The 17,614-nt window shown below is 37.0% G+C and overlaps 1 protein-coding gene across 13 annotated transcripts in view; it reads right to left on the bottom strand.

Annotated features, from left to right (window-relative positions):
* Nucleotides 1-17,614, bottom strand: part of MCTP1 (multiple C2 and transmembrane domain containing 1) — a 563,412-nt gene that overhangs the window by 242,943 nt on the left and 302,855 nt on the right. For all 13 annotated transcript variants that reach the window (XM_045166809.1, XM_044948555.2, XM_025294006.3 and 10 more), the window contains exons 3-5: nt 16,870-17,012; nt 9,888-9,967; nt 5,123-5,228 (exon numbers count right to left, since the gene is read on the bottom strand). In XM_045166809.1, the coding sequence (XP_045022744.1) occupies nt 5,123-5,228; nt 9,888-9,967; nt 16,870-17,012 (329 nt within the window). The remainder of the gene's footprint in view (nt 1-5,122; nt 5,229-9,887; nt 9,968-16,869; nt 17,013-17,614) is intronic.

Below are 17,614 nucleotides of genomic sequence, written 5' to 3'. Positions count from 1 at the left end.
TGTTCACACAAGGAGAAATCTTCGCAACCATGTGATTCATGAAACGTAATGTCAGTATTAATAGTGTATTAAACACGGGCATGATAATTGATTTAGAACTCTGAGAACTTTGTGATGCTAAGTCCTCTGTTTCCAGTTACTCATTCCTTCCCACTTTTGATAGGATTTCTTAACATTAATGTTCTATTTCCTATATGATGGTTAGGATTTATTTGTCAATGGCTCTTGAAACTCATACTATCCATTCTCCATGTGAATCCATATAAAATATTTAGTTAAGTTTTATAAACACAGGCATAAGAATAAACATGTGCTTTTTGAACTAAGTCTTAAGTTCCAAAAGCTTAAAATAGATCATTTCTGAGCTAATAATCAAAGAAAACAGAACTCATAATTTTTCTGTGAGAAGGTCAAAGCAAAATCATCCTCTATTCCTTCCCTATGCATCATTCTGAATATTAAATGGAATTATGAAGCATTTAGTAAACTGATTCTGGTTTTCTACATTATGCATTTGAATTTCTGTACATAAGATTTATTCTTAGGTAATTTGTGAAAGTTCAGCATGTCATTTTCATTGCAGCAATACATTATATATTTCAGGCATATTAAAAGTTTAATTTGAAGGTACACTGGATAATTGAGTTGCTTTTAACCAAGAAATTTTTAATGTATTCCAGGTAAATATATTTAGCCAATAAATACTAGGCATGTTACCAAATGAAGAAAATACAGTGATGTGCTTCTAATTCATTTTCATGGTTAGAAATCTCGAGACGAGCAGTATAGACTGATTTTAATCAGATTATCATTAATATAAAATTTAAGAGTTCCAAAGGAACATTAAATCATTATTTCCAATATTGTTTGTGACAACCTCAGGGATTTGAATATTGAAGAAGGAAACTTAAAATACTTTCCCTTGAACCTTTGAGGCATTCCATCAAATCCTCCTTGAGATTCATCTACAGCCCACTGAAAATCAACCAGGTACAGAAAACTGGACTAGGTTCTAAGAGGAGTCATCATAAGAGAGGCAAGCAGAAACAATTTTAAATATCTGTAAATACTTATAAATTATTATTTCTTAAACCAGGAGGGACAGGGTATAGGATGGAGGGAAGGTGAAGTACAGTATGTAGAAGTATATTTTAGGTAGGAAAAGTTATGCTGGAGAAAGCTTGGACTTGAGAGGAGGTGAGCTGTGCAGGAGTCTATATTTTGCTGGGACAAAGGTTACAAGTGAGGGAATGAATGTTCCCTTGCTGGAGACAATTAAAGCCTTCATCAGGAGTTTCCATATCATGTTAGAGAAATAGCCAGAGGTCACTGAACACTTAGAAGAAGAATAAAGAAGGAGTTATACAACTTAGCATAATGCATATAGGTGGCCAATAAGTGGTTTTATTCAATAGATGCCTACAAATGACATTTATTCAGAGGTTCAAAATCTCCCAACTAGGGTCGCTTACCAATGTTAGAGACAGTAATTAATAAACAGCTCTAGAACTGCTATATAGACCAAAATAAACAAAAGAGGGGAAGTACTAATTCATGTGTCTTTGTTAGAAATTTTCATCATGTAAAGCATATGCACAGAAGCTGCAAGCCCAGTCTAGGAATCAGACTAGCCAGGATATTGGAGATCCTGATAGGATTTCCTATAGGGGACCTTTCATGCTTCCTCCCCTGCCCCTAACCGAGCTGCTTCTCAATAACCAACTCCAAGCTCCCAGCTATCGGTCCATCCACAAGGAGGACCAGGTCCTCCAGGTCACCCTTCTCTCTGCTTCTCGGGTATTGCTGAGGTCAAGAGGGGCTTTACCAGCTAGAGGCTGTCTCTGGTACAGGCTGCATCCACTGTGCTTTTCTGAGGCACTGGGTGCTGATAAGCCACTTGCTTCTCTGGTGCAGAGGACAGAGTATCCAAAATGGGAAGGGAAAAGACATTGGTTTTCAGTTGCTGCAGCAGAAACAATCTAGTGCTATTTGGAGGTATAAAGTAAGGCAACAAATGAAAAATACTTGGCAGTAAAAGATTTCTTCCAAAAAACTAAGTTAGCCAAAAAGATCTGAATCAAGAAAATGGCATGAAGATTTCAGGAAGAATCTTGAAATGTTAAGGGAGAATGTGGCTGGACAGATACAATAAGGAGAAAGGAAAACGAAGAAAAGATAATTAACAATACCAGGTTTCTGATATGTTAGCAGTTTCGTATACCCTACCTGTTTCCTTTCCTATTCATGTTTGATAAACCACTGATGATAAGTAACCAGGCATTGTCATATTCTAAAATGATTTTTCCTAGTTAGAAAGAAATGGTGCCTAAATATGTTTAACCAGGCATTGTCATATTCTAAAATGATTTTTCCTAGTTAGAAAGAAATGGTGCCTAAATATGTTTGAGCAGCAATGGAGATGGAAGGATTTTTGCAAGAATTGTTGAAGAAAAACTAATTTCTGGAATTACTCTACCTGTGCTATATTTCTGAGTAATTTAGAACAATTCAGCTACTTCATCATAAAGTCTCTTGATACCAATTTGATCCCTTAAACCCTCAGTCTGATGTCAGAATATTTAATAAATATTCTTTTAATGTAGAAAATCAGCAGACCTTTCATCATGAAGTCACCCGAATAACTAAAACAGTTGTATATATTTGGATCCTCAGTAATACTGCCAGTTCGGATATTCTGGGGACACCTAAGATCTCAGGCACTCGGTTATTTTCATTTATGAAGTGCTGTCTTTCATTAAAGTAACAAAACTTCACCAAACAAGAATATTCTGTCACCAAGTTTTGTTGATTTCACCTCCGATAGATAAACTTTTTCATTTCCTTCCATCTCTGTGTCGGACAACTCTAATCCAAATCTTCATCATTTCCCACCAGAATTTTTAAAACAGCTTCCTAGTTGGTCTCCAAACATCTATTCTTACTCTTTCATCTCTTTTCTACAGCAAAAGGCAAATACAATTATGCCGCTTCCCATTTACAGACTTTTCAATGGCTCCCCGTTGCTCTTTGGGGAAAGACCACGAACTTTAACGTGGCCAACAGTCCTGACGCAGTTGGGTGCCTCCCTTTGACTGTCATCATGCACTAGGATCTCCCACAGTCTGCTTCCATCCTTCTCTAAGCTCCAATACTCTTTCAGCTCTTGGAGTGCAGCTTGGTTTCCCTAGCTATAGAGCCTTTGCCTGTGCTATTTCTTCTGCTTCAAATACCTCCTCTGTTTTTGTTTGTTTCTTTGTTTTTTGCTTTTATCAACTCCTATTCGCACTTCAGATCTCGTGTCTCACTCGACTTCTTTAGAGAATGCTGTTCCCATGACTAGAACAAATTCCCCTCTATTTTCTGTACAGCAGCACGTCACTTCTCTTTCATGGCACTTAAAACAGCTGTCATTTTACATTTCCTTCTGGGATCATTTGATTTCTGAGCTCTCCACTGCATTTCAGCTCTACTGAATCCTAAAGGTCTAGCGTGTTGTTGTTGTTTTAGTCGCTAAGTTGTGCCTGATTCTTTAGCATCCCCACGGGCTATAGTCTGCCGGGCTTCTCTGTCTGTGGAATTTCCCAGGCAAGAACACTGGAGTGGGTTGCCATTTCCTTTTCCAGGAGATCTTTCCCAACCCAGGGATGGAACCTGCATCTCCTGCGTTGGCAGGCAGATTCTTTAGCACTGAGCCAGCAGGGAAGCTCAAGGGTCTAGCATAGGATTTAGCTCATAGCAGGTTCCTGATGAATACCAGATTAATTTGAATAAAAGAATAAATGAATATTTATACTTTATTCCTGTGTATGGACTAGCCAGATAGGATACACTCCTTGGTTTATACTGGGTGAAATATTATATTCTGAATTGGTGACTTTCAAAATGATATTTATAAATGTTCTCTGTGAAAAAACATCACCTACCCTTTCATTTGCCCACACGAGACTATGCCTATGAACGTACATACATTCTTTCACCATGATAAGTTCTCAATGTAGCTATTATCAGATAGCACTTGTTCAAAAAGAACATTTTCTTCCTCACTGAATAAAGTATAGAGACTTAAATCATACTTAACAAATATTATATATGAATAGGTGTGCTCATTGTTTAATTTTAAAAAGGATAGAGAAAAGTCCATTGCAAAAGGTGAGTTTCTCAATGAGTTTAAAACACTTCCCTATTTGAAACTGTAACTTGCTATATTTACTTACAATCTAGGGGAAAATGCCAATAATATTAATACCTTTCCAGTAGAAAACATATACCAACTTTAATCATGCAATATTTTAAGACAGCAATACACACATTGCTGAAAAAGAGTGTTTAAATTTGCCTAAAAATTAAATATGTCTACTCTTAAAATGTGTTGCAATCAGAATTAATGAGAATAGCTCTTAGTACATGAAACTACCCTGAGTCTAATAAATAATCTTTGGTAAATTGAGGCAGAAAGTGTACTGGCAAGCATATCGATGCAGGTCAAACCTGCATATAAATATATTTTTTTTACCATCGCTTCAACAGTGCTGGAGTTTCTGTATCTCTTGTCAGTTTCTCATAGTAGCATGGTGTGCAAGGAAGTACAGACAGCCAAGGCTAGAAAATTGGTACTGCCAATATTGGAAGCCCACCAAGAAGATGAAAAGTACTCACTTATCATTCATCAAACAAATACCAGAAAGCAGAAATTCTATTGTAATTTCACCTTATTTTCTTTGTTATGGTACATTTGACAGTACAATCAAAACAGTAGGCTCTGGATATCTCTAGGTGGAATTCAAAATATTCAATTCACCAGTAAATATAATCCCTGAGTGAATATCACTGTTCGCTACAATATAACATGTCTGAAATTGGAAAATAAAATTATGATAAAAGATGCAAATGTGTCTCTTATATACAGGAAGAGGTCCTGACCTAGAGAACAGAATAAGAAATTTGAATTCAAAAGACACGATACACCTAGACTGCTGATACACAAGATACTCATAGAAACAAAGAAAAGGCCAGACTTTCTTACGCTGCTTCTCGTTAATGTTACCTCTGTGTTCAGAGAAGGCTAACAACATTCAAACAAGCGGGAGCAAGAAAGCTACAACCAGACTCTGCGGGAACTTACCACATGTTCTCCTTCTTTAGGGGTAAGGATGACTGAGAGCAAAATGATTCCAAGATCATGGTCAGGATAATGGGGATCTTTCAGTGTTAAGGTCACATCCGTGGGCCTATGATATAAAATGTTAAGATATTGAGCATGCAGGAAACCAGCAGCAAAAGGCAATCTACTGAACGTGAAAAGATAGTTGCAAATGGTAGCATCCAATAGGGTTTAATACCCAAAATGTATAAAGAACTCATATAATTTAATATCAAAAAACCCCAAGCAATTGGATTTAAAATGGGCAGAGGACCTAAACAGACATGTTTGCCAGAAGGGACACGCACATGGCTAACAGACACATAAAACAATGCTCAAAAACCACTAATTATTAGGGAAATACAAAGCAAATTATGAGATATCACCTCACACCTGTCAGAATGGCAATTACCAAAGAAGCAACAAATAAGTGTTGGTGAGATTGTAGAGAAAAAGAAACACTTGTACATTGTTAGTGGAAATTTAAATTGGCAAGGCCACTATGGAAAAATGGTATGGAGATACCACAAATAATTAAAAATAGAACTACTGATGATCAAGCAGTTCCACTCCTGCCTGGGTATCTATCCAAAGAAAACAAAAATACTAATTGGAAGAGATACAGGTGCTCCTATGTTTATTGCAGCATTGTTTACAATAGCCAAGGTATGGAAGCAACCAAAGTCTCCACCAACAGATGAATGGATAAATAAGATGTGGTATGCACACACAAAGGAATATTACTCAGCCATAAAAATAATGAAATCGTGCCATTTGCAACAATATGGATGGACTTGGAGGGTATTATGCTAAGTGAATTAAGTCACACAAAGACAAATACTGTATGATTTCAGTTATATGCTGAATCTAAAACGAAACAAAACAAATGAACAAACAAAACAAAATAGAAACAGACTCAGAGATACACAGAACAAACGGTTGCCGGAAAGGAGGGAGCTGGAGAACAGATCAAATAGATGAAGGGGATTAAGATACATAAACTTCCAGTCATTAAATAAATACAGGGGATGTAATGTACAGCACAGAAAACATACTCAACAATGTTGTAATAACTTTGTATGATGCAAGATGCTTACTACGTTTATTGGAATCATTTTGTAATGCCTATAAATGTCAAACCACAATGTTGTATACCTGAAACCTATATTGTATGTCAATTATGTTTCAATTAAAAAAATATATATATAATATTAAAAAGGTTATAAACAGTCATTAAATGAATAAACCAAAGTATATCTTATATCAACAATTTATTATTTTTAAGAAGAAAAGTAATTTTGCCTTCCTTTAATTTCCTGGTATAGTTTTTGTTATTAAAATACCATCAACCTATTAAGTTATCCAATAAAATCATGGGCCAAATGGATAACTGGATTCACACATTCAGTCTTTCATGGGGTTCTAAAAGGTCATGGAGTTATTGGAAAGGCCAAGAAAGTACAAGAAAGAAGTACAGAGAAACCTGTAAGGCACGTCTCCATGAGCTCTTAACACACAGAAAGCAAGAGTAGCTATTTTCTACAAATTGGAGTCCAACAACTAAATGAGGGTCATTTACTGACCTCTACCTTCCTTTTAGGTCTTCAGAATTTTTTTTAAACCAGGAGTATGATTTTTTTTAATTTATTTTTAATTGAAGGATAACTGCTTTACAAGTTGTGTTGGTTTCTTCCATACAACAACGTGAATCAGCTCCAAGTATATGTATATTCCCTCCCTTTTGAGCCTTCGTCCAACCCCACCCACCCCACCCTTCTAGGTAGAGTATAATTAAAGTAAACAGATGAGCGGGAGAAGAGGAAAATATAACATATAATTTGCCCAATATACATTATAAACATACTTTAAAACAATGAATAGTGGTGGTTTAGTCACTAAGTTGTGTCTGACTCTTGCGACCCCATGGACTGTAGCCCATGGACTGTCCATGGGATTCTCCAGGCAAGAGTACTGAAGTGGGTTGCCATTTCCTTCTCCAGGGGATCTTCCCGACCCAGGGATCGAACCCAGGTCTCCTGCACTGCAGGCAGATTGTTTACTGACTGAGCTACTAATATTTAAAATAATGCTTCTATTTTTGGCTATTTAAACCTATGCCTAAATACTGTTTTAGGGTCAGAAATTCAAGGAAACCAACACTTAAAAGAGGTGATCAATACTCAGAAGGCTTCAGAATTAGAAAAGTATCTCCGAGGAACAGATTATGAATTACTGAATATTACCCACAATAACTTTTGGAAAATAATGCAAAATACACCTTCAACTGACAATAATATCTTGTTTCCATATTTTAATTAATACTGAAAAAAAGGGTTCATGTCTTCCATTAACCTAACTGACTGTAGAACATTTAGCATCAGACTTGAATCTTGAAATGCTGGCAAATTAGGAATGTTCCTTTGGTTGTTCAATCATTTATTCATTTAACTCACAAAACAGGAAATGAACACTGTACTAGGTTCTGGGTAAAAATCAGAGGTCAAGCCCAAATATAAGACACTTGTCTTCATGGAGCTTAAGTTTTAGTGAATGATACAGCCAGATTCTAGTCTTGGGGAAAGGGCTTGATGGGAAAGGTGGTCCAAATAAAAACTTCCAATCCTGGCTGTACTTCAGAATCAACTAGGAAGCTTTTAAAAAGAGCATGATCCTGAACTCTACCCATGATGACTCTGGTGCTGTAGATCCAGCCTGGGGTCTGGAAATCTATATATTTACAAATGTGCCCAAGCAATTTGGGGGAACCACAGCTACTTTCCAATGCTAAGATTTTATACTCCTAGGCTACTCTTTCACATGATTCTTAATTCACCAATTCAAGGAATGATGCTGTGAGAAATCTGGATGGTTTTTTGATGTTAGAGGTTTTAACTGAAGCATAAGGAACCAAGCAAACTGATAATATACATAAATTATAAGGGCTGTGATGCAAATTGTTCCAATATTAATTTTAGTTACAACTAATCATGGTTTGAGAGTAACAACTTGATCCTTTTAACAAATGCACATTAGTCACTATATATGTGTATAATACATATTTGTACATACACACATATTATATACACATATTATATACACATATGTATACACACATGTCTTTACATGGGGTTACAATTTTATTTGGATCATTTTCCTATAATAATGATTACATTAAAAAATTAACAGCAAAACCTTAATTACATTTCTATACTGATTACATGATAAAGATTTAAGAATATTTGCAATTGCTTTATGATGATTATCGTTTTCTTCAAAAATAACACCTTAATGCATTATACAACAGCCTAAGTATTTACATGGCTGCTATTGATATCCATCTGTTTATACCCAAAAGCTGCTGATTTCTATACACAGAATGCAATGACATACATGAATATGTGATTTTTTTAAGGTGGTAATTTAATGTTTAATTTGTTGGGAGGGGAGGGAATAGTCCACTAAATTCATAAAATAATGAATGTGGCAAAGTAAACATCAAATGCTTATGTATAATCTTTGAACTTTTTTTAACCATCCCCATTTTTTTCTAGTTAAAATATTTTTCAGCAATAATTTATATTTAACAGCGAAAAAGAGAAATTTTTGCTTTATGTTAGTAATTTGAAGATCCTTATGCAGGGTCTAGGGAGAAAACAATTGTAGCCTTTGGAGAGGAGCAGCACAGCCCATTCTAGCTGGAGGTGTTTCATGATAATTGACCACATACAACACCTCCAAGGACAGGCATGGGGAGGCGGGGAGCTAGCCATCACCCTGAGTAAATTGAGTAATGGCCTGCACTAGATTCTGGGGTAGAATGCAGGACATGTAGGAAGTAAGGAAAAGGCTGCTCTTTTGTCCCGCGTGAGGCACAAATGACATTGGAAGACCAATTAGCTGCCATCATGCTCAGACTGAACACATAAGGGTTCTTCTATTTATTTCATTTACATGTAAAGTATAAAGTAGTGATCTGGCCCACTGCTCTGCTTTCCTGCTTTCCACTATTCCTGCTAGATGATATATAATACGATCATCTAAAAGATCTCTAAAACCACCAAAGATGAGTTCAAAGCTTCCTTTGCAACCCATTTCAATACTGCTTTAGAGCTTTGAAAATCTACTTTTTCTTCTGTGGTGGTGTTTTAGTCTCTAAGTCATGTCTGATTCTTACGACCCCACGGACTGTAGCCCACCAGGGTCCTCTGACCATGGGATTCTCCAGGCAAGATACTGGAGTGGGTTGCCATTTCCTTCTCCAGGGGATCTTCCCAACCCAGGAATCGAATCCAGGTCTCCTGCACTGCAGGCAGATGTTTTACTGACGGAGCTAGGACCCGTGGTATACTAATCAATACCAATCAATATTAAATGGTAGCTTCATTCTTAAATTAATGGTTATGATTAACATGTATAATCTTCTTCATGCCTCATTACAACCACACCAGCAATGTGAGAGTGAAGACTGTGTCAATCTAGATTCCTGGTTCTTGGCACATTCTGGAAAAAAAGTAGGTGTCTTAAGAATTTTTTTGCTGAATAGTTGTTGTCAATGAGATAGTGCGGGAAGATGCTATTATTTCCACTGAGTAAGTGAGAAAGATATACTTGACAAAGGCTGGCTAGTATGAAGACTCACAACCATGACTGACAGAACAGCAGCAAGAACCCAGATCTGTTGACATTTTCTGCTGCAAAGGTCTAGCTTCACAACAAGGTATAGTGGTTACAACACTGCAAAAGTTACCTGTTTAACTCCAATTGTGTGAGATCCAGAAAGGCTGAGCCCATAAAGTCATCCTGCAGTCCAAAGTCATAGTCAAACACCTACCGAGCCAAAGACACAGACATTATTATGAACAATTCTAATATAAACCTTAAATGAAAACATCTTCATTATAAAATAGTTTTCATATGTCACCAGAGTCAATACAATTTCCTCAGATTTATTTTTAAAATTTTGTTTTTATGTTTTGAAATGCTAAGGTCTCACAAAACATTAAAAGGGAATTACATTTAATTTTGTAACTAAATTACTGATTTAAAATAAAATAGAGGAACACATGTAAACCTGTGGCGGATTCATTTTGATATTTGGCAAATCTAATACAGTTATGTAAAGTTTAAAAATAAAATAAATTTAAAAAAAAAAATAGAATTTTACAGAAGATGAATAACAAAATCAAATTAAAATATAGTAAATCATCAAAAATGTGGGAACCACAGGCTAAGAATATTTACCCCTCATTATAGAAGGTGTATTAGTATTACTAAAAGGTAAACTGAGTTGGTATGAAATTCAACAAATATGTCTTTCCTCATGGGCTGTAGGTGATGAAGACAGGACTCCAATTTCTGTATTTTTTTCAGGTCATTGAAGACATATTCTCTGACATTCTAGGACAATGTTGTTTTAAACATATACAGTAAGTAAACACTAAGATATTATGCCTATAGCACTTTATGCATTTATACTATGCTTAAGTTTTTATTGTCACAGGCAATTATTCAGGGATAATATTAATGCAACTAATAACAACAAATAGAAAAAGAAAAGGTTGTATTTCTTCTGTCAAAATCATGTGTCTATTTTGTGCCTTTCATGGTTCACGTTCATACTATGAAGAACAAGACAGGCAATGTGCTGAACCTTCTGGATCCTACGTTTCACAGCTGGGAGAGCCAATAACAACCTGAATAGATATGTAGAGTTCTGCGAGGAGCGCCATGGAGACAAAAGTGTAAGGGAGTGTGTTGGGAGCTGCTATTTTATATTGGAGTCCAGGAAGGCCTCTTGGAGGAAGTGTGTTTGTGTAGAGCCTGCAATGATGAGAAGGATTAAGCAACTAGAATGGGAAGAGCAGTTCAGGTGAAGGAAACAGCGAGTGATTAGCATGCTCAAGAATCAGCCAGTAGCCAAAGTGGCTGAAGCAAATTGAGAAAGATGGAGACTGGAGGGAAGATGGACAGAGAACGCAGAGCTAGATCAGATGGGGCCATTTTCAAAGAATTCTAAGTAAACGAGAGCTGGCTAATTTCCATCCATTTAAACATTTTCTTGGGCTTCCCTGGTAGCTCAGATGGTAAAGAATCTGCCTGCAATGCAGGAGACCTGGGTTTGATCCCTGGAGAAGGAAAGGCAACCCACTCCAGTATCCTTGCCTGGAGAATCCCATGGACAGAGGAGCCTGGCAGGCTACAGTCCATGGGATTGCAAAGAGTCAGGAATGACCGAGCAACTAACACACACAAACATTTTCTTATTCACGAAATTCCTCAGCCAACATTGATTAAATACTTATTATGTGCCAGACAATGTGCTAGGCACTCAGTAAACTGTGGTGAATTGTCAATGCTTATAGTTTAGTGAGAGAGACAGATGATATTCAAGGAAGTGCCCAGGTGTTACAATCACAAATTTTAATAACTGTTGTAAAGACAAGAACAAGGTGTGAAATAGAAAAAAAGTACATTGGAGATCAGGGAAAGCTTTGAAGACTGAAAAACTGCTGCTAGATGAAGTTTAGAGCGGTGTGCCTGACCTTTTCAAATGGAAAATCACTGTATTGCACTCTGTAAATGAGCATGAACAGGTAAGTCTGATCTTAAAAGGATGAGCCAGACCATTGCACTCTCCAGGCTATGAGAATCCACTGGTCAGCGCTGTTCTGCCCAATTCCTGACACACTAGCTAGAAAGCTCTAAGCAGAGGAAATAGTATATACAGAAATCCTGCATCAGTTACTTTTTCTTTCCCTCTAGTAATATATGTGTATCGCAATTCAAACAAACTTAATGTGTAGAAAATTGATATTTAAACAAAAAATACATACTTTGCATTACAAAGGGATTCTTAAATTGGAAGAGTCACAAGGGATTTATTTAAGTTATAAGCTCCTCTAATGCCTTTTAAATTATTCAATTTATAGTCATTTGATTTACATACAACCTTTCAGGAGTACATTTGTTGTAGAAAGCGCAGCACTCCTGCAATAAATATTCTCCTTGATCAATTACACTTCTGAGCTTCAGTCATCCGCTCAGCGGCATATCTTACGCACCTGACACCTTGGTATTTGCAAACGGCTGCAGTAGTGTATTTTACAACATAAAATCTACACCAAAATTAGAGAAATCTCTCTTGTGAAATCTCTTCTAGTTGTATCAGCCTAAGGATCAAAATCTTGGGGAGACTACAACAACCTATAACCCACGAGAACACCTGGGGTACATCTACACATATAATGTGGAAAGCTGAGAATCCAGTGACTTGATCAGTATAGACAGCTCAGATGGGTGATTCAACATTCAAACTCTGTTTAGTCTCATGGGGAGAGTCTTTTCTACCATCCTAATGCTAGATGTTTACATTAGTTCTCAATTCCTACTAATCAGCAAAGGCATTAACAAGGGGAAGAATGCAAACACCAGAATCCATCCGTTAATGAAACTGTTAGCAATGAAATTTGCAGCCAAGCTCTATAAAGTATTTGTCAATTTATATGTCAGTTTATTGCACTAAGTGAAATGTCAGAACATACAGAGCATAGAAGAGAGATGAAATAGGAAAAGTACTCCCACTGCAATAAGTACAGTTAATGATGATTAATGTTTATCCAACATTTACCATATATAAGGCACTGCCTTAAACACATCATATAGATTTTTATTAATAAATTTCACCCTTTACAACTCAGTGAAAAAAGCATTGCTTCCATTTGTCAGATAAGGAATCCAAAGCTTAAAATATTTCTTTTACTTGCCCCCAAATGCCAGGACTAGGAAGAAGTCGGAGTCATCTCTTGTAACGGATTTCAGACACAGAACATCTTTAAGTTGAACAAATATAATTTGGGCACCCACTCTGGGTAAAGCACTGGGAATTCAAATGTGAACAATTTATAAGGGATCCTTGCTTTCACAGACCCTCTGCTCCATGAGTTGGAAACGTTAGGTAATATTAGGTAGAAGCTGATTGGGACTGAGTAACACCTCTCTTCATTCTCAAGCAAGTTCAGAACAAGAAATACTTTATTCTGATCAACGAGTTTATTTATCATTTTGATTCAATTGTTTTCTATGGAAACTGGATTAGGAAATGCATCAGTTAAAATGCTTTTGGGTACAAGTAACAGAAAACTCAACTCACACTGGCTTCAGTAGGAATGGCAATTTATTAGCTTAAATGAATGAAATGTTCATAGGTAATTATGACTTCAGGGGAGTTTATATTTGGGGTAGTTCAAATGATTCATATATTGATTCATTCGTTTACTTGGAAAACATTTGATGGGTACCTGCAATGTGCCAAATACTGCTTAAGGCACTAGAAATACAGCAGTGAACAAAATAAAGGGAGGGATCCTTAATATATGATGGGCTGCAGACAATCAAAAACGTGTTAGGTGGTGGTAAGCGCCATGGAGAAAACTATTGGAGGGAACAGGAGTGATGGGAACTGCTATTTTATGTCAGATGCTTAGGAAGACAGTGAGAGAGAGTGGCATGTGAGTGAAGTGAGAAGACATAATGGGAATAGGAAATGGAAAGGTACTCAGCTCACATAGGTACCCAGGTACCCTTGGCCCAGGATATAAGATGCTACCCATAGAAGTATGTCTATGACACATTTCACACCTAGGCAGTTTCAAGACAACCATTTCACTATAAAAGAGTAATTAAACTTCAAGTCATAAAACTGACATTATAAAATAAAACAAAACCTAACTGTGGCCATTGCAACTAGTTATCTCTAATGGAAAACAGAAGTTATGTTGCTTAATTGCTGGGAGGACTTAAGCAAACTCTTCATCTCTGGGAGTCTCATTCACCTGTAAAATGGAGGTGAGAAGAGTTACTTACAGGGTTATTGAGAGGATTACATGAGACAATGCAGGTCTGGCAATTAGCACAGTGCCCTGTAAATGGTAGTTAGTATTATGATGAAGCTGTGACTGCAGATTCCATCTTTCTAAGACTCAATAACTTCACATGGTCTTTATCCATAAGTTAAAAACAAGTACAAAATTCTGAAAGAGATGGGCATACTAGAACACCTGACCTGCCTCTTGAGAAACCTGTATGCAGGTCAGGAAGCAACAGTTAGAACTGCACATGGAACAACAGACTGGTTCCAAATAGGAAAAGGAGTATGTCAAGGCTGTATATTGTCCCCCAGCTTATTTAACTTATATGCAGAGTACATCATGAGAAACACTGGGCTGGAGGAAGCACAAGCTGGAATCAAGATTGCCGGGAGAAATATTAATAATCTCAGATATGCAGATGACACCATCCTGATGGCAGAAAGTGAAGAAGAACTAAAGAGCCTCTTGATGAAAGTGAAAGAGGAGAGTGAAAAAGTTGGCTTAAAGCTCAACATTCAGAAAACTAAGATCATGGCATCTGGTCCCATCACTTCATGGCAGATAGATGGGAAACAGTGGAAACAGTGGCTGACTCTATTTTTCTGGGCTCCAAAATCACTGCAGATGGTGATTGCAGCCATGAAATTAAAAGATACTTACTCCTTGGAAGGAAAGTTATGGCCAACCTAGACAGCATATTAAAAAGCAGAGACATTACTTTGGCAACAAAGGTCCGTCTAGTCAAGGCTATGGTTTTTCCTGTAGTCATGTATGGATGTGAGAGTTGGACTATAAAGAAAGCTGAACACTGAAGAATTGATGCTTTTGAACTGTGGTGTTGGAGAAGACTCTTGAGAGTTCTTTGGACTGCAAGGAGATCCAACCAGTCCATCCTAAGGGAGATCAGTCCTGGGTATTCATTGGAAGGACTGATGTTGAAGCTGAAACTTCAGTCCTCTGGCCACCTGACGTGAAGAGCTGACTCGTTAGAAAAGACCCTGATGCTGGGAAAGATTGAGGGCAGGAGAAGAAGGGGATGACAGAGGCTGAGATGGTTGGATGGCATCATTGACTCGATGCACATGGGTTTGGATGGACTCCGGGAGTTGGTGATGGACAGGGAGGCCTGGCGTGCTGCGGTTCATGGGGTCGCAAAGAGTCGGACATGACTGAGCGACTGAACTGAACTGAACTGAACAGCCATGTTTGCTTTACTATTTATTTTTTGTCTAAAACAATTGAGATTCTTGATTCACGGACTTAGGAAATATTTTTGAACCATTCAAGACAAAGCATGTAAGATAATATAAACATCTAACTCTGAAATAATGTTGTTTGGGTGCTCTACTGTTTATGGTTGTGAAATATTTCCATTCCAACTATTCAGGTGTTTCCATTCAAATGTCTAGAAAAGCGTCTCCCTCCTCAAACAATACATCACAGAAACAGAATACATTTTGTTTCTATACAAAGAAATACATTTTTAGACTCTCTGCTCCACGAGTTGGAAACATTAGGTAATATTAGGTAGAAGCTGATTGGGACTGAGTAATACCCCTCTTCATTCTCAAGTGAGTTCAGAACAAGAAATGCCTTATTCTGATCGAGTTTATTTATCTATACATTTAAAATTTTAAATTCTATCTATACAGTTTAAATTTATTTATCTATACATTTAAATATTCTATACAAAGCAATACATTTTCAGAAACAGAAGCCTGGACTCCAACTCAGAGGTCCTGAATCAGAACCTTTGCGAAAGAGACTTGGATCCCTAGATTCTTTAAAATTTTAGGGATAATTCTGATGTACAGTCAGGATTGATGGTCAGTGGTTTATGACAGGACATTCTTTTAGGGCCCTTTAACCAATGTCCACTTGAGACAGTTTCTTATGCAAATACAGGTTTATTTCTTATGTAAATATAGGTCTGTTCGCCCCAAAATGACTTCTAGAAACTTATTAACTCTATACTTGGAGATTCTCTTGTCATCGACTTTATATACTGTCCTGCTATAATGCTAATAACATCTTGATTCTTTTTCCCTGTTTGTGGAAAGGGAAATGACTGGAATCAACACAAGCGAAGGTTTGAGGGGGAGAAGGAAGTGCAGAGATTGCTGAAGCAGGGCTCCTGTGAGATCTGGGGCTCGTGTGAGAAAAAGATGGGGCATGTGATGCGGTCAAAGCAGAGAAAGGTTTGGTCACTGGATGGATAGTCAGAACATAGGAGCCGAAAAGAAAATAAGTATCCAGAGACATGAATAAAGGGAAGTCAGTTATTTTTTCCTTATTTGAAAGTAAAATGAGGAATTACGGTTAACTCTTTCCATAAATTCTTCTTTCTCTTTTTCCAAAACTACATCAAAGGAGAGGAAATGCTCTTTTTTTCATCTTTGATAATGCAATAGAGACAGGCGTTTTTCTCCCTCTATTATCTTTAACCTCCTCACCTTCCAAGTAAAGCATTTTGTTTGCAGCCAGGAATGGTAGACCCCTGATGTTAAAATAATTCTTAAACACAAAGACTGTGTTCTGCGCAAGATCTTATTCTTGCTCTATTACAAGGAGACATGTTCCCAAAGTGTGTTAAATTCATTAACTGCACCAAGCAGCAGGAGATGAACTTCATAGTCCTCCTAAAAATGCCTGGAAATAGAACTGTCTGGAAGAAAAATGCTCCTATGAGCTCCCCCTGGTGATTATAGCTCATTCTATCTTATCACCAACAGATTAGAATTGAGTATAGCAGAATATATCTCTGGTGGAAAAACTTATCAGACAGAGAGACATGATTGAAAAACCATTAAATGAGAGTTTCTACATCAGATTACATTAGTGAAAAACAAATAAATGGCTCACCTTTATGTATAATGGCTCCCTAAGATGATCGACAAGAAGGCAAGCTTTCTCCTCCCACACAGGATTGAGGTTCTTGTGTATTATTTTACTTCTGAAGACTTCTTTTCTTCCAATTTTAAACTTCACGTATGGATCACTTGTCCCTGTTAAAAAGACACAGATCAATCCATGTTAATTGTGCTTTTCTGCAGTAGTAAGGCAATAGCTCATCTAAATACCACAAAGTAGTTAAAGGAATAAAATTTAAATAAAGCTTATCAAATGGGAAGTAAAGATTAAGTGTCTTTTCCTAATATTTCCTTAACTATTGAAGTGACAGTAAAGATTAATAAATACTATTATTATTATCATATTTTCTGATCTTAATACTGTAACCCTGTCCTGGTATGTAAAAACTCCACTGCATGCTTCTTATGTAAATTTAATTTAAATCATAGAGATTAATCTGACGTTTCATCTGGTCAACTATAAAAAAGATGGTCTATGATTTCAGCTGACTTAACTAGTTTTAGACTTATAAATGCTGCTAAAAATTTACACTAGACTAATGGGTTTCCCTGGTAGCTCAGATGGTAAAACATCTGCATACAATGTGGGAGACCTGGGTTCAATCCCTGGGTCGGGAAGATCTCCTGGAGAAGGAAATGGCAACCCACTCCAGTACTCTTGCCTGGAAAATCCCATGGACTAAGGAGCCTGGTAGGCTACGGTCCATGTGGTCGCAAAGAGTTGGACACAACTGAGC

This window comes from Bubalus bubalis, chromosome 9 (assembly GCF_019923935.1).
Source record: "Bubalus bubalis isolate 160015118507 breed Murrah chromosome 9, NDDB_SH_1, whole genome shotgun sequence".
NCBI classification, from domain to species: Eukaryota; Metazoa; Chordata; class Mammalia; order Artiodactyla; family Bovidae; genus Bubalus; species Bubalus bubalis.
This window is presented reverse-complemented; position numbering and strand designations above follow the sequence as displayed.